Genomic DNA, 18738 nt, shown 5'->3' on the forward strand with positions numbered 1-18738 from the left:
ACCACGTCGGTTGTGTTTTCCTCAGTGGGTGTTTGTGGACATCCATTTCTCAGTCGGTCCGCAGCACTTCCACTGTTTTTGAATTGGTTAATAAGTTTGGCAGCAGTGTTCTTTGTGTGATGTGTTTGCCATGTTTCCAGTTACAGTCCATCACATCCTTGTGACAGCTTCCAGATCCAGACATGAGAATGATTTCAATACGTTCTTCTTTTGTGAAAGGCATTCTTAAAGTCTATCTGAAAACATTATATATATATATATATATATATATATATATATATATATACACACACACACATATATATATATATATATACACACACACACACACACACACATATATATACACACACATATATATATATATATATAATATAAACTAAGTATGAAACATTTTGGAAGACATTTTGATAAAAAGTGTTAATTTCCCCTATGTATGGAGACTTTTTGAACACTTGTAGTTACTTACACCTCTAGTCCTCAAAAATAAATGGGGGGGAGAGGGGAATGCAGTTTTGGGTTTTTTTGAAAAACAAAATCATGGGAATATTTCCTTTTGGTTACTGAAGTTAAGGTTAAGTTTCATGGTTAGGCATTAATGAAATACAGTAATTGTTATGTTAATGGAAGGTCCTCACAAGGATAGTACTAAGATTAGTGGGTGTATCTAGTTTAAAGCTGTAAGATGCCTCTGTTGCTTTAGTTGAGCTTCAAATGAGCTGAACAGGTTTCTGTAGGCGCTCGGGCTGCAGGGAGGAGGATGCTGGATATCTGATATTCTTGATTGTCTCACTTAGTTACACACCCAAAAGAGGGGCTGAACTTAAAGGAGCGGTTTTAGAGTTTCACCGCTTTTTTTTGTTTGTTTGTTTTTGTTTTTTTTTAAGCAAGAGGTGCCAACTTCACTCTCGCGCATGAGCCAATGGTGAGTAATGACAATTTCTCTGAAGGTCTCTAATTAAAAAAACAAACAAATTTCACCTTTGAATATCAGTCTGTTTAAAATATTCACTTCAAAAAGTGTTTCTTTTAGATTTCTCTAGATAGTGTGCAACAGATTTCAGCTGTGTTAAATCTCATAAGAGTGATTTTATGACTGTTTTATTGTTAGAAACATTTCTCCACTCATGGTGTTTCTACACTGCAAAATATGACATCTTAGCAAATGAAACCATTTGGAATACTGTTGAATTTATCTGGTACAGTATTTCCTTTTATAAGATTATTGCTATTACAAACTTAATTTCTGGAAATAAATACTTAAATTAGAGTCAAACTTTAAGTTAGTAAAAAATTCAAGAAATAGGTTGAAAAGTTTTAATCCTCTTATATTTGGTTAACTGTGTAATCTTATCATAGAAAATACTAGCTGCATTTGACTATTCAAGATATTTTCACGCAGTGTACTCATTTCTCCAAAATGTCACGCTCGTTTGATGACACAGATATCCTGTATCCTTCTTAGAACAAGAACACTGTTTCAGGGGACAACAATTCACATGTCCCACACAATAAATGAGCCGAATTTAACTACTTAAACACATTCCTCACTCTTCTAACAACAAACATTTACATATTAGTTTCACTGTAGTTAATAGATAATATACTTTAAGAGGAATAATGGAATAACAAGCTAAGATTTTAAACATATGGGTATTTATTTTCTGTTTTTAATGCTTATAATTAAAAGTTAATACAAATGGCACAATTTCAAGTATTATATCGCTTTTGATGATGCATAACAATCCAAAATATGGTGTAGAGCCTGAATACAAAAAGTTATTGGTACAGTTGACAGTGAATAAACAAAAATACTAAATTTATAATCAGAACAAAATAACAAAAAAAGTCACATTTTCTATGAAGGTTGTAGTTATAATGAGCTATGAACACATTCATATCACATCATAATGCAATCACAAGGCATTATTTATCTTTACTGTGCATTATGGAATGTAAACATGATATAAGTAGTGTTCATAACACATTATAACACCGATAACTAAGAAACCAAGCACCTTTGTACAGAACATCACAAGACCTGTCTTGTTTATTCGTTTCACAAATTAATAGTAAAAAAAAGAGATTATTCAAGTAATCTAAGCCTAATAGTGCATTATAAACACTTCTATAAACTGTAATGTCTTTTCATAAATAATTATAATAATGTCAAATGCCTTATGAATGCATTATATCTAATGTTATTATACATATGGCCTTTGTAGAAAATCTTACATTTTTTTTCTGCTAAACTGTGAGGCTCGGCGTACATTTGCAGTTGTTTTTTCCTGTTAATACACAGATCACTACAACTAGATGCATTTTAAAGTCATTCTTTCCACCCAATAATTCCTAAATTATTCAACATTATGTGAGACATGATACGTCATGGAGCAGGTGCCATCACAGACTTGTATGTTTTTCTGCTTACTCCAAATGTAGTCAGTGAAATGAGACGTTTACTGTCTGATGTTTCCTGCTGTAGTTTAAGAGGCTACAGGAACGGAATGCTAATGAGTAATAGCATCCAAAAATCTTTTGTGTAAATATCCACCTGAGACCCGCATCCAGGTGTTCAGTGTTGACAAACAGGCTTAGTGATGTGATTCAGAACACACTATAAGCTAAACTTCACAGTGTAGCTGAACGCTGGATTGTTTATTTGCAGCCATCTTGAACAACCGAATCGCTTATTTTTCTTAGCGCTATTTCATATCGTTTCACTCCCTACAAGACTGAAGGTGGAATTGTAGCAGAAAGTTGGAAATGATGAAGATGAAAACTTTAACTTCGAAATATTGATGTTCACTTCTAATATATATATATATATTTTTTAATGAAGGATTTTGTTTGATGTGATTATATAAAGGTTTGGGTGTCTTTTTACATTTATGGAAGGAGTCTCCAGTCTCTAGGCGCTTTTTACAGTCAGAGGTGAAACTGTAACTTTTTCTTTTCTTCCTTTAAAAAAAAAAAAAAATGTTTTCCGACATCTTCAGGACAGAGGAGTTTACACCTTGCGGTTTCTCGGTAACATGACAAGCTGTGACTTTCTTTGTATTATCAACTTCAGAAGAGATTTTAAAAAAGAGGCTGGTGAGAGAATGACTGTTTATAGCTATATACCATATATAACCTAAGTGAGAACAGGAACTTGTTTCACAATATTAAATGTAACAAAGGATAAAAAAGTATGATGTGTCATTCTTTAATAAATAACAAATTAACAATATCTCTGCACCATGTTGTTGTTGTTTTATTCTTCTCTAAGCAAATGTGTCTTGCCTGAATAACTACATTTTGAATAAGAAGACCATTGTGTACATTTAATTTTGTACTGAATCACTCCTTCAGGATGAATATTTGGAGGTTGCTACAGTGACATGGAGCTGATAGTATCAGTGATTTCTAGGGTGTGTGAGCAGGCAGCATAACAATGCAGTAAAGATCAGGATGAAACTGAAGCACACTGAACCTTATTTGTGTTCCAGGTCTCAGAGGTTCAGATTTCTGTAGACTAATAAAGAAATGAAGCAGCAGCAGAGTAAGTGGCCTGAGGGTGATCCTCCTCCCGCTCCATCCTCCTCTGTGTGCAGATACATTATACTCTGCACCATCTTGGCGTTTCTCATCATCTGTACGTTTGTGGGGGTTGTGATGGGTGAGTGATGCAGTGCATACAAGTTTGCTATTGACCTGTATGTAGATGTTCTGGAAACTTCAGTTGGCATCTCATATGAACAGTTTAGCCAAAAATGAAATGTACAGAACGCACCTCTTTTTAACTCAGAGATAGTCAGTCGATAGTGGCCTAAACTCCTTCAGAGTTTAGGCCACACCAAACTAACTAAGTCTGACCAGTGTTGCTAACATAGTGTTGCTAGATTTGGCCTTTTTTTTTTTATCACTGCTGCTGTCTATACAAATCAAATTGAGAGATCAGGTTCACTCCCCTCACTATCAGTGTGTAAAGCCTGACTGAGATCTACTTGTGCAAGCTGATATTTCCATCAACCAATCACTGATTGCCACTGTTCCCAAAAACCAATCACTGATCACCATTGTTCCCAACAACCAATCCCTGATCACCATCGTTCCCACTGACCAATCACTAATCACCATCATTTCCAACAAGAAATCATTGATCACCATAATTCCCAACGACCAATCACTGATCACCATCGTTCCCAACATCCAATCACTGATCACCATCATTCCCAACGACCAATCACTGATCACCGTCGTTCCCAATGATCAATCGTGGATCACTGTTGTTCCCAATGACCAATCACCACTGATTGTCCACCTGCACACTTCTTTGTTCTTAGTTGTAAACTCTTGTCTTTTCCATATTTACATGAATAAAAGTAAGTTATTCCATCTGTAACCATTTTCTCTGTATTCTTGATAGAAATACAGAAGTATGACTTCTCTGTGTCGTCATAAAATCTTCCTCTTTGTGGTTTGATATACAAATGATCATGATAATTCAATGAATATGCAAATTAGTCTATGACATTAACTGCTGACTTTTAGCGATTTTCCCTTGAAAATAAGTTTGACACCAAATTAATTATGTTCTGAGGAAGAAACCATTGTTATGCTACTGTTTTTCTTTCTTTGACATCCTATTGTCCATGTTTTTTTTAAGTAATATTGTGTCAGAACATCAACGGGTCACTGTGTGATTATTTACACATACACAATTAGTGCACAATGCTAAACTGCTTGTTTTATTCTTCTATTAATGGTTAGCAATATTAACCTTCTAGCTCCAGTGCAAAACATTTGGATTAAAGAGAAAAAAAATATCTACATTTCATTTTTGGCTGGATTATTCCTTTAAGTGATGAGTAATGCAAAGGATAGTAGGTGATTAATTGTTCTGTTTATCACGTTAAGCGTACACGGTACAGAAGGAGCATTACTTCATGGACACGGTGGAGTTAAAAGGCCTGCAGTACAAAGCTGACCTCAAGGATAAAATGTCTGCATTTTTTTTAATCCTTACAGCCACTTTGGAAACAAAGGTAGGAGCAGGACAAAGAAAAAAGGCTGAAAACGTAAAGGTTCTTATTTAATCTGGTTATTTTGAATGTCTTACAGTAGAAAGTCTGGTCAACTGGACTTTAGTTTTAACCTTAAAGATGTTCCACCACTTTTCTGAGGGGTTTTATTGATGTGAAAATGACAAGGCTATGTAAGGAATAAAACACTTAAGAAATAAAACACACAGGGAAAGGAAAATAATGTTGTTACTCTTATCACCTCAAAGTGTTCCTTTTATACCACAGCAAAAGACCAACACTAAACATTTTTTAATTATTAAAACATGACATCATACTTTTTATCTGTTTATAGTTACATTTAATGTTGTGGAACATCTTTGAAACAAGTTATGACTTGCATTATAGCAGCTATAAACAGTTTTCCCTCACCAGCCTCTCTTTTTTCTTTCTCTTGAAGTTAATAAGACAAAATAAAACAGCTTGTCACATTACCTAGAAACCGCAAAGCGTAAACTCCTCTGTCCTGAAGATTGAAAATGGTAAATGAATTTTGTGGAACATCTGAAAAATTAAAGCAACACCTTCTGACCAATCAGAATGCAGCATTTAAAGTAGCTGCATTGAAAAACAAGATGCCTTATCAATCAGTGTTGTGTGTATAATGACTTTTCTGGTTTTCTATTATATTCACAGTTAAAATACTGGATCATTTGCTATCACCATTCAATAACATCGTTAAAATCATTTCCTTAGAGCTGTGTGCAAAAGTTTGCATACCCTTAATTCAAAAACCAACAAAATATTATTTTGTCAGTCTTCCTGAATCTCGAGTAGGCCTAACACAAATGTATCCAAAAGTACAGGTTCAAATATTATTAGCAAAATAATTGAAATATTTCTGAATGTGATGTATTCAGAATACAAATAGAGATGTTTATTCCACTCAGGATTGCCTCCTGCAGTTTCATTTTCAGTGAACCCCACCACCCCCACCCACCCCCTGCAAAAACACTGATTTCTGACTGACTCTAGACACAAATAAATTAACTACAGCAGGGGTTCACTTCTTTTTTTTCCTTTTTTTAAGCTTTTTAATAAAGAGAACTGCTCATCAGAGAATTATTTGCTGTAATATTATAAGTATATTGTAATCTGGGTTTAATCAGAAAACACCATGAAATAATGAGTAGATTTGGAGATAAAATGCTTTAACAAAAAAAAATAAGGGGGCACAGACATTTGCACCTTCATGTACTACTGCTAGATATGCAAAGTATAGTGTTGTTCATGCATAATATGCAATTTTATTATAAAATACATTCTGAATCCTTTTCCACTTTTTCAACAGATGCAGAATATTTTCCTTGCATCATCGATTGCACCCCATTTTGTCTCCTGCCGTATCGTTGCGTACGGGTAGGCATGATACACGAAGTCTATTTCCAGAACTTTCTATAACTGACATTTGAGAATCGTCCTTTATTTTATCCTGCATGCTACTGTGTGTTTCAGGAACATCAGTAATAACGTGATGGCGACACTTCATCTGGTGTTCAGAGTGGCCAAATTTCAAGAACAATTTACAGAGTACACAGACCGTTTCCTCCAGGAGCAGATTCAGTACGGCTTTCAGGCTTTAGTCAGTCCGAACCCGCTGACCGTTCCTGAGTTTGGAGAAATTCAGAGCATTGTCCTTCTTGGTAAAGGCAACTTCAGCGACAATTAACCTTTATACATCTGTGTTTAGTTTCTCTTAAACTACAGCGATTTGCAAATGATTACATTCCTTTATTTATTAACAATGTATGTTTTATGCATTTATAGTTACATTTAATGTAGACAGGTTACTTCCTGTTCTCACTTACATTATAGCAGCTATAAACAGTCGTTCCTTCTCTTTTTCCCCCTCTCTCTTCAAAAAACGCAGCTTGTCATAATACAGAGAAACCACAATGGTAAACTCCTCTCTCCTGAAGATGTAGGAAAATTGAAAGTTACAGCTTTACCTCTGACTGGTACAAAGCGCTGACTCTGGAGACTACTTCCATAATTAGTAAATTAATTTCTCTTTCCAGGAAACTTCACCAAACACATTTTTAAACAGTTTATTTGGAGTGTAGACCATACAAGTCCCAGTGAATGAGCTGTTAGAACCGATAAGAACGAGCGCATTAATATAAAGCTGTATCTTGTTATAGGCAGAACTAATGTCAGAGCAGCTATTACAGACAATTAATCAACCCCTTCTGAACAAATTTGAGAATTCAACAGTGGTATAAGTAAGGCATAGAATTTATGATGACACAGGAGGCGAGACCATATATATTTATTTCTCATATATTTTATTATTTTCTGCTTTTCTGTTCTCAGGTGCTAGCAAAAAGTCTTTCTATGTAATCAACGCTAATGCAAGTAAGAATGGATTTCATTATACTGTTCCTCAACTTTTCTAAAGTCAGTTTGTAATTATTTTATGTGTTTCTAAACCTGGAAGCTTTCACACTAAAATGTAATTAATTTTATAGCGTGAAAATGAGCCAAAGAAGAATGTACTCTTTGCAATCGCTGCTGTCTATTTGAGAAAGCAAAAATTGTTGTTCTATCTGGGGTCATCAACAATACTTTAATCTTGTAATGTCACAGTAGCACGTCAGGAACTGTGTCTAGTTCAGGAACTGAACCAATATCTGGAACTTAATATAAAGTTTCACATCAGGAACACAAATATTGTGCAAATATTTCTTAATCCTATTGGCTAAATTACTTTCCTTCTCATTTGCATGAAGGTAAACTCTGCTAAAAGTTTTCACATCAGTTCCCCCGCCCACTTCACTGTTCTAAAGGTCATGTCACCTGATTGCTGTAAAATGATAACTCTCATCACAAATGCATGATTCTTATTCACTTTGTAGTGCTGGTCCAACACACATTTAAAAAACAATGATTTGCTCTTCTGGCTAATTTCTTCTTAACATCCTTTTGTTTGCATTTTTCTGGCCTGGAAATTAGCTCCACCCCCAGCTAGAACAGAGGTGCCCTAAAAAAGCCATCTCACAAATCATATATACTTTAAACAGAGGAGGTGGAGCTAATCTGTAAAGGCTAGTCAGTGTTTACTCTGGAGTTCACCTCACATGCAGAAGAGGGCACTAAAATTGCAAACTTCTCCTTTAAGGTTAATGACAAAGGTGTAACTTTAAAGTGGCAATGTTATACCATGTCTTATAAGAACTATATGTACAGCATGACAATTTTCTTAATACCAGGCAGATGTCCTGATGCCACATTCACCTGTGCCAGTGGGGAGTGTGTGACTAAACCTAATCCCGAGTGTGACTCCGTGTCGGATTGTGCTGATGAATCAGATGAGGCATACTGCTGTGAGCGTTTTCTCCCTCTTTAACACCAACATATTATCACTTTATCATGTCAGATCAACTGCTTCAAGTGAAACGCATTTCTTCATAATGATCATGAGTTTGTCTCTATTCATCACCGTACCTTTGTTTATTCACCAAGTATTCACATTTCCTGTCATTATGATAATATTGATTATATTTGTAATATTGATGTACTTAGGTAAGCGTATAAACAAATAGGCCATTCAACTTAGTCACAGACAATCCCTACTCAATTCATTAAAATAAAAAATAAAAAAAATATATATATATATATATATATATATATATATATATATATATATATATATATATATATATATACAGTCATGTGAAAAAGTTTTCATACCCAAAGTACAAAATGAAGGAGACAGGAAGTTTGATTTATAGCAACCAGACATTTAGTGTGTTCTGTTTCAGATATGTTTAAGTTTTATGACGAGTCAAACTGTGTATGTTATGATATCAAGAAGAAAATCTATATTTTATTTGTTCAAACGTTTGCATCTTTCTTTCCAAATGTGATAAAAAAAAATTTTTTATAACTTGTAGACCCATCCTCTGCCTTTTTAATTGCTTTCATATCATCTTCATTCATATGAGTTGTTTTATTTTTGTGTTGTCTTATTGGAGAATTCACCTACATGTTCATTTTTTACAAAAACAAAAAATACAGGATATTCCAAAAACGTTATTGAAGAAAAAGCGTTGTTTTTTTCACTTGATTGTCTGTTTCATACATAAAATCATACTTTGAGAAATATTTAATCAGTCCTAAATAATTTTTATGGGAATCCATGTGAATCTGTGTTGAGTAGCGTGTGGCAGGAAGCTGGTGGTGGACAGTCGGGTTGTTGGGGGTCAAAATGCCGGTCGTGGTGATTTGCCCTGGCAGGTGAGTCTGAGACTCCACGGCCGTCACACCTGCGGAGCCTCCATCGTCAACCGCCACTGGTTGGTCAGCGCTGCACACTGCTTTGAGAGGTGAGTACTCAACCGATCAACAGCTAAACTTCTTAATAGCTAAATTCTTTAACCCATTAAATAATAAACCCCTTAAACAGTAAACCACTCAACAACTACACTGCTAACACCTTAAACACTAAACCACAGAACCAGCAAACCCCTCAACCACTGAACCCCACAATTACTGAACCACTCAACCACTGTACCATTCAACCACTAAACTATTAACAAGCCCTTCAACTACTAAACCCATCAAGGGCTAAACCACTGAAATACTAAACCCGTAAACCACTCAACTGCTACACTCTCAACTACTAAACCACCAAATTATTAACCCCCTCAACCAACAAACCATAAAACCACTAAATCACTTATCCACTAAGTCAATGTGCCATTAAACCACTCACCTCTCAAAAAGTAAATCAGTGAACTACGAAACCCCTCAACTGCTAACCCATAGGACTATTAAACCACTCATTCTTTAAATTACTAAACCACTCAACCACTGAACCATTAAACTATTGAAGCCCTCAACCACTAGACTCTTCAACCACAAAAGTACTTATCCCCTAAACCACTAAACTGTTGAAACACTAACTCCTCAAACACTAAACCACTCAACCTCTCAATCACTAAACCCAGGATAGTGACTGTAGACAGACTTACATACATTATTTATTGGAACTATATAAACACAACAAAGCACATTAATTCAGTAAAAGCTAATAGATTTGTTATAGATTTAGATATGTTAGGTTTGTGTTTGATAAACCAGTTAAACAATCAAACCCTAAACCACTAAACCACACATTCCTTATTTTTTTTTATTCTTTAAAAGTCATATTAAATGAGTCTCTCCTATTCCCTGCAGCAGTAAAAACCCGAGGGACTGGACGGTGCTGGTCGGAGCGAACTTAGTGAGTGGTGTGGAGAAAGGAGCAGTCACAGTGAACATCAAGTCTCTGATTGTCTCTCCACATTATAACCCCATGAATTCGGACAGTGACGTGACTGTGCTGGAGCTGGAGAAGCCGCTGATTTTCACTCCTTTCGTCCAGCCCATCTGCATCCCATCCTCGTCTGACGTCTTCAGTCCTGGACAAGACTGCATCGTCTCTGGTTGGGGAGCCGTCAAACAGGACAGCAGTGAGTGGAGATGAGGGGTAATAAATATAACCTGCTCACAGAAGGTCCACTACCTGTTAGAGTGGATTCACGGTGGAACCATGTGCACAATGTATATGACATAAGCATGTCATCCATTATCATAGCTTTTGGTAAACCAACATCAAAAATATAAAGCAGATGAGATTAAACACAATATAACAGTGATGGTGTGAGGGTTCTGTAATTTGGTTAGGAAACGTGCAAAAATATAGTTTCTAGCAGGGTTTAGCCTGCTTATAGACAAAACAAGGTAGAAATCCTGTTGGGTTTTTTTTTAAAACAAATATTTGAGCATATATTACAGGCTGCAGCTATAAATAATGTTTTTGTTGTTATTTCCGCCAATATACCATGTCTCGAATTGTATAAATATTACAGATTTCCGTATTCTAATGTTACATGTTATGTTATATTATGTCCTAATGTTTAATGTTAAAGAGATAGCAAGTTAGCAAATAATGGGCTAACTACTTAAATATAATACAAATACATCAAGACAATGGAATGGAATAATTCGGCAAATGAGGTGAGTTTAAGTTAAACACCAGCCATGTTAAGCCAAGGATGCATATAACTGAGCAAAATCAATATGTAGCCTTTCTTTTAACTTCATTGTCTCAGTGTACTGCTTAGGAACATACCTAAGATAGCTAGCTAACTGATTAGCTTAGCTAACATCAAATTTACCTCACAAGTAGCCAGATTAAAGACCTAGCTAGTTAGTTATTCAGTAGTAAACTAATTAATGTTAGGCTAACTATTAGCATACAAGGCCCAGAGTTTGCTAGAAAGATCTGTAATCTTAGGCTCAGAATTTATATAGTTATGGTGGCCATTTGTGCCATCAATTTTGCAAGCTAGCTCATGTTAGCTAAACAGTTGTAGTGATGCCACAGGTTCAGGTTTGCCACTGGCTAATCAGATTTAACCAAAGCTGCACTCTTCTTGAACCAATTAGCTAAATCAAAAGGTGATAATCTGTTAGAATATCACTGAAGTTAAACTCTGCAGGAGTATTATGTGTTCCATGTGATACATAATTAATTCTTCCCTGAACTCAAAAAACGTATCATCTTAAACTTAACTTAAACTCTTCACTGTGCTCAATAATCATCTATCTAGCTAGTTCTTTAACCTGGTTACTTGGTGAGGTAAAATTTGCGTTAACTAAGAGATAACATTGCATTGAAATTTATATTATAACTTGCTTTCTATGTTGTAGTCACTGTATTTTAACTTTCATTGTGGCTGTGTGTTTGTGAGTAGGCAAGGTGCCTCCTACACTCCAAAAAGCCTCGGTGAAGATAATTGATTCAAAAGTGTGTAACAGTTCGACCGTATACAGAGGAACCATCACCAACAACATGATGTGCGCTGGCTTCCTGCAGGGAAAAGTCGATTCCTGCCAGGTTTCTCTTTATTATTGTCCATATTTATGGTCTAGTTCAGGGGTAAAAATATATATTTGTAAAGCTCCAGTTACTTATATTTTGTTGATTAAAAAGGTCCGGAATGATGATGACCGTTACATTGCAATGCATAACCATTAGTGCTTAGTTTATGTCTATAAATAAGAAATTCAAAGTGATTGTTTCGTTCCATAGTGGTGCATCACAGTAGCACTTTTGACTAGTGGCACAGACTCTGAACAGATGAGACATCAGTTCTGAAATTGATTCGGAGTATAAACACATACTACTATGTCTGATCATCTTTAAACATTCTGCTTCAGTCACTTTTCCGTCTGTGAAAACGCTTTGCTTTCTGAAGTAATGTCTTTGGCTTATAGATACTCTCTGATCTGATGAGCTGCCTTCAGCTAAATAATTGACATAAATGCATGTGATTGGCTGTAATAGAGGACCTGATACAGAAGCCATGCTGGTTCATGTTTAGAAAAATAGTCACTGAATTACAGGCACATTTCCCCCCCTACTTTGCAACAACATTTGTTTTTCTTCCAATTTCTCAGTTTGGTCCACCAGTTGATGACCTCTGCTCTAGATCATACTGAATGTCTTTTATTCAAGTTATACCTATTGTTTTTATTTTACTATATTTCACTACATTATTTATAGGTCATTCTGAAGTTATATTTGCACTGTTTGGTTTGAAACAGCATCAATTTATCCCCACAGGGAGACTCAGGAGGTCCTCTGGTGTGTGAAAGCAGCCCTGGCCGCTTCTTTCTGGCGGGTATAGTGAGCTGGGGAATGGGCTGTGCACAGATCAATAAACCTGGAGTGTATTCTCAGGTCACTGTGCTCCGCAACTGGATCCTGAGCCATGCTGAGCCCAGTAACAGTCAGGACAGACCCACGATTCTCAGCGCAACAAACACTGCAGTCCTTCGTGCTAAGGCCGTCACATCAACTCCTGTGGTGACTGGTAGCAATACCAGTACTGGTAGGAATTTGTTGATAAACTAGTTACATCATTACGTTATACTACATATCATTGCATTAAAAACGTGCCACAGTGCTGATAAATTCTGGATTCTGTTTGGTCAGAAGGTGTTGATTCATTTTCTGTACATTATTTATATGAAATTTTAGTTTCTGCATTAACAACTTATAGTAACGAGGGACTTATATTTGTAATGTGTATAATCACTGGTATGGTGACATTTATTTAAGTGTATGGAGATGTTTATTTAACGTTTATGGAAGGAGTCTCCAGTGTCTGCGCTTTGTAACAGTCAGAGGTAAAACTGTAACTGTAAAGTTTACACTGTAAAGTTCTATGACAAGATGCATGTTTTTTTTTTGTCTTAACAATAAAGAGAGGCTGGTGAGGGAACGACTGTTTATACTATAACGTAAGTGAGAACAGGAGCAAACTTGTGATGTTCCACAACCTTAAATATAAACAGGAAAAGATATGAAATACAGTATAACTTCTTGCTAATTATTATAGGAAAATAATTAACTTTTGGGTGGCATTGGTGCTGGTTGTGAGGTTGCAACAATTCTTTGAAATAAAAAAAAGATATTCAATTTCAATTAAATTTTATTTGTATAGCACTTTTAACAGTGGACATTGCATCACAAAGCAACTTTACTGAAATATATAAATTCAGGATATGCATGTTTTTGTTTAAACATTTATCCCTAAAATTTTTACATTTAAAAATGTATAAATTTATCCCTAATGAGCAAGCCAGAGTCGACGGTGGCTAGGAAAACCTCCCTGAGTTGATAATATACGGTACGGTAATATACGGTACATATAAAGTACGACTGTTTGCATGTTATTACTTTCAGCAAAATGTGTTTGGCTATTATTATGACCAAGTAATTATTGCAGAAATCCAGACAATTATGAAGAATTAACAAACTTTTTGTTGCCACTGTATTTCTACACAGTTTTAACAAACAATTTAAGGCTGAGTGATGGCATGGTGTTACTGCAGGTAGTGTTCCAGCCTCACAGCTTCAGGGTCCCTGGCTCTATCCTGAGCTTGGGTTACTGCCTGTGCAGTTTTTGTGCATGTTTTCCATTTTCCTCCCACCACCACCAAAAACAAAACAAAACATGCCAGTAAGTGGATTGGCTAAGATAAATTGTGGAATGAATGTGTGTGTATTCCAGGATAGTCTATTGATCCACTGCAACCCTGACCAGGATAAAGCACTTACTGAAAGTGAATGAGTGAATTTCAGGCTAAACAAATATCCTTTTTTAGGAGCTGTAAACTGCAGTGGAAACTTTAACTGTGGTGCAGGATTGTGTATCAGCAAGATCAACCCCGAGTGTGACAGAGTGGCTGACTGCTCTAACGAAGCCGATGAGAAGAACTGCGGTCAGTTTTATATTATGGACAAGAAAAGCACTTCTTATATACATTTATATAAAATAATGAGTCAAAAGTACACAGTGAGAGCCATTGAAATTCAGTTGTTCAACACATAATAAACATGTGAGATTCCTCTCTCCAGACTGTGGCCAGCGACCTGAATTCAGCCAGAGAATTGTAGGAGGTGTGAGTGCCCGTCGAGGGGAGTGGCCATGGGTGGCGAGTCTGCAGTTCCAGCGTTTACATCGCTGTGGTGCCACCCTTATACACTGCAAATGGCTCATTACGGCTGCTCACTGCTTCAGCAGGTACACAACGAGGATTAAAGAAAGAAACACTCCATACAACACTCATTTCATATGACTTACCTAAACTGCACTGATCTATAAGTTAAAGTCTTTAGGATTTTGAGGATACATTCATCACTGATGGTCAGGTTTTCCTTCTTAAAAACTGCAGTGCTTTGTTCTTCCACCAAAAAGGTGTAATTTCTCTAATATGGGTTTAGTATTAATGGGCTCGTCAGAGATAACAAACTGTTTCTAGGGTTTAGAAATCGTGCGCTAAAAAGACTCACACCCCATCGCTGGTGAATTCTGGATTCTGATTGGTCAGAAGGTCTTGACTAGTTTTCTGTTACAGCAGCTCTGACAATAGTGCAGCTACAAATCACAGGTTTATTTTAATGTGCTAGATCTAATATGGCAGCTTTCTATAGTAACAGCTCTTTCACAGGGATGTATGGCGAACCCTCAACATAAACAGATTTTTAAAAATGTGTAGTCATTAATATAGTGAAGTGCTCTGTAAGGAAACTTTTTTTTTGTAATATTTATGGAAGGAGTCTCCAGTGTCAACACTTTGTAACAATCAGAGATAAAGCTGTAACTTTGTTTTTTTCCCGACATCAAGACTTTCTCGGTAACACGACAAGCTGCATTTTTTTGTCTTATTAATTTCAAGTGAGAGAGAAAAAAGAGAGACTGATGAGCGAGCAAAGAAAATGGTTTCCCAGACTTTCCACAATATTAAATGTAAAACTGTGAGTATCGCTGCCTCATGGCTCCAGGGTAGGGTAGGTTTGATTCTGAGCTCGGTTTATGTATTGTATTCGACAAACAACAGAGACAGTGGGTTAACTATTGATTAGCTAGGCAGAAGGGCATATTTGCATAAAACAGGAAGCATGTCAATGTAATAGACGAACAACTCCATATATGTTATTCAGGAAATCATAGGAATAAGGGCAAATGGTATTCAGGAAGGTATGTACATGCGCGCAAATGGTATTTGGGGAGACAAAGGAATGCGTGGAAATGGTAAGGGGCTTTGTCTGTCCAAAACTGGTTTTGTGCAGTGGTGGAAGAGTTAATTAAAGAGGAAAGGAACAAAGAGGAAAAAAGTGTTAACAAAAACACAAAGTATTAACAAGGGGACAGAGAGGGAACAGTGTTCCCAGTAAACTTCTCACTTCGGGTTACTTTTTGTATTTTTTTTTACATGTAATTAAATGTGAATTCGCAGTCCTGTGATCCCTTGCAATGCCACCAGGAACCTCTAGGGGTTCATGAAGCCCAGGTTGGAAAACCTCGGGTTAGATTATTAATATATAATATATTTTAATAAACATGCCTTTAATATTCTCTATTGTGTCTTGACATACTTTTTTTTAAATTGCATGGTAGGAACTGTGGTGTCCTCAGGAATCAATTCTTAATCCATTTTTTTTTGGTTTAGATTTGTCTTTAATTGATGAGATTATACTGTAAATGAATGTACATTGTCATAGTTATGCTACAGATACTACAGTACATTCTGGTAGATGTGTGAAGTCTGAATACAAAATCGTTTTGTTTGGTAAAACATGTGCTTAGTCTTTATGTTACACAAGGTTATGTTCTTGGTCAATTTTGTTTTCTCTACATTATTATAGCTGTTTTTTAAACACATTGTGTTGTTTATCAGAAAGGAGTCAAATCCCAGTGGCTGGACGGTGAGTTTAGGCTCGGTGCTCCGGTCCGGATTGGGAGCTTTGGTCATCCCAGTGCAGAGGATCATCCAGCATCCTGCCTTCAACAGCAGCAATATGGATTTTGATGTGGCTCTGGTACTGCTCTCGATCCCGGCACCGAGCTCCTACACCATCCAGACGCTGTGTTTGCCCTCCCCGACACACAGCTTCTTCAAGGGCACAGAGTGTTACATCACCGGGTGGGGCTCAATGACGGAGGATGGTAAGAAATTTTCTGCAGTTTTACTGAATGTGACTGTACTGTAGGTATAACATTGAAGAAGTTTTATTAACAGATGAGTGCAGGGTCAGCCATTATACAGCGCCCCTGGAGCAGAGAAGGTTAAGGGCCTTGCTCAAGGGCCCAACAGTGGCAGCTTGGCAGTGAAACCCCGACCTTCCGATCAGTAACCCAGAGCCTTAACCGTCAAGCCACCACTGCCCCAAAAATACAGTGAAATCAATCAGTTTTGTGATATCCCTATTGAAAACATGATCTAAAAATAATAAATCAATGCAAAAATAAAGCAAACTCCACAATATTTAGAGGAGCTTGCAATTTTTCAAAATTACCACAGATTTGGGCCAAGAATTCACATGACGTCTTCACAACGTGCATTCAGCCAAAGCCTTCTTCGATTCACGTGCATTGAACATGAGCACAGCTAAAAGGCCTCATTTACCAATAAACATCACTGTGAAAGACCGTGCAAAACTATTTCGTGCAGTCGCAATTTTGCAAGATCAAGTTGTGCTCTGCAAAATAAGCACAGCAAAATCAAGCATTTTTGGCCGCAACAATCACAAATAACTCTGCAAAATCCTGTACAGAGTAAGAGATGTTATTTTTATTCACCTAGCATCACCGGTAGATATTTTTCTCGCCTAGCTAGTGTTTGCTGCTAGCAATGAACTCCCTGTTCTGAGGTTTATGTTCAAGATGTAGGAAGATCTCTTGATATATTCAGAGAGCACAGTTTGCAGTCTGCTTTGCTGTGATTGCCATCAATCATCCTGAAATACGTCCAGATCGCTTTCATTCTGTGTCATCTGTTCAGTAATGCAACAACATACACTAGGTTTATGTCACACAGAATCGGATGTTGGTGCACCTATCAACAACCTACTGACTGCTTGGTGCAAAATTACTTCTTTTTTTGTTGCAATTTAATCATTGTATTTCTCTTTGTCATGCAGGAAAGTTAACTAATCAGTTGCAAAGAGCTCAGGTTGGTATAATAGACCAATCTGAGTGTCAGCAGTCTTACGGCAGAAAACTGACTGCCAACATGATGTGTGCTGGATCCATGGAAGGTGGCATTGATACCTGTCTGGTGAGACATGACTGATTAACCATTAGTTCTCATTTTCATCTTTCACATGACCTAACAAAATGTCAAACATTTGGAGTTTGATGAAACTGCATGTCTAATAGTGTCTAAATGCCATACACTGATAAACACATGGATGACTGCAGGTCTGCTCTTTTATCTGCAGGGAGATTCTGGAGGACCGTTAGCATGCCGCGAACCCCGGGGCCGGTGGTTCATAGCTGGGGTGACCAGTTGGGGTCGAGGCTGCGCTCGAAACAGATTCCCCGGGGTTTACACGCGTGTCACTGCCATCAGGGAATGGATATCAACATACCTCCCTTTTTAAGGATGCTTGTCTTCTTACAGACTATTACTTGTGCATACTTACTTGAAAAGTTGCATATTTATTTTGTGTATTTATTATTGTTTATGCCAAAATTTAAACTTTTGATTCTACTGGAGCTTGAGAACATTAAACATTGACCTCATGTGGTGAGTTGTATTTCTCTTATTTTAACAATGAGCCCATTAGCCAAGTCCAACTAAGCATGAAATGAATAGTAGATTTGTTTAGTCTGATTTGGTTTTACACTGCACAGATTTAAACACATGAAAAGAACAAGCCAGGAGGTTTCAACTTTCCAGATAATGACCCCAAAAACACAGTGAAATCAGGACACAAAATCAGTTTTGTGAGGTCCCTATTGAAAACGTGATTTAAAAGTAATGTGTTAAAATAAAACTATACATAAACTCCCTATGTTTAAGCTTTTTTCTTTTTTTTAAACAAAATACCAATAATTTTGGAGTCAGCTGTAGATTTTCTGTTTACTATTACCTGGACATCACTAAATTTTGTCTACTTAAAAAAAATATGTACTTCATTTGTGCAAATGAAATTCATACATGGGGGAATTTTATCTTAATGTTTGTATTGTAACATTTTGAATAGAAGTGCTACCGTAAAAACTCTAATAAACAGACAAATTACAATTAGGATAATAGAAGTGTGTACATTGCTTTGCTGTATAAAGCTTACCATCTGGTGAATGCTGACAAAGTTATTGACATATGAAAG

At 36.5% G+C, this 18738-nt stretch overlaps 1 protein-coding gene across 1 annotated transcript; it reads left to right on the plus strand.

Annotated features, from left to right (window-relative positions):
• Positions 1-504: 504 nt before the first annotated feature.
• tmprss9 (transmembrane serine protease 9) lies at positions 505-18688 on the plus strand. The gene is made up of 16 exons (XM_053634462.1): positions 505-925; positions 3492-3661; positions 4903-5030; positions 6358-6425; positions 6522-6709; positions 7380-7421; positions 8276-8389; positions 9226-9391; positions 10245-10519; positions 11807-11949; positions 12679-12946; positions 14226-14342; positions 14479-14644; positions 16302-16570; positions 17545-17681; positions 17845-18688. The coding sequence occupies exons 2-16, from the start codon at positions 3529-3531 to the stop codon at positions 18004-18006; spliced, it is 2376 nt and encodes a 791-aa protein (XP_053490437.1). The 5' UTR covers positions 505-925; positions 3492-3528; the 3' UTR covers positions 18007-18688.
• The last annotated feature ends 50 nt before the right edge of the window (positions 18689-18738 follow it).

Source organism: Ictalurus furcatus, chromosome 10 (genome assembly GCF_023375685.1).
Source record: "Ictalurus furcatus strain D&B chromosome 10, Billie_1.0, whole genome shotgun sequence".
Lineage (NCBI taxonomy): Eukaryota > Metazoa > Chordata > Actinopteri > Siluriformes > Ictaluridae > Ictalurus > Ictalurus furcatus.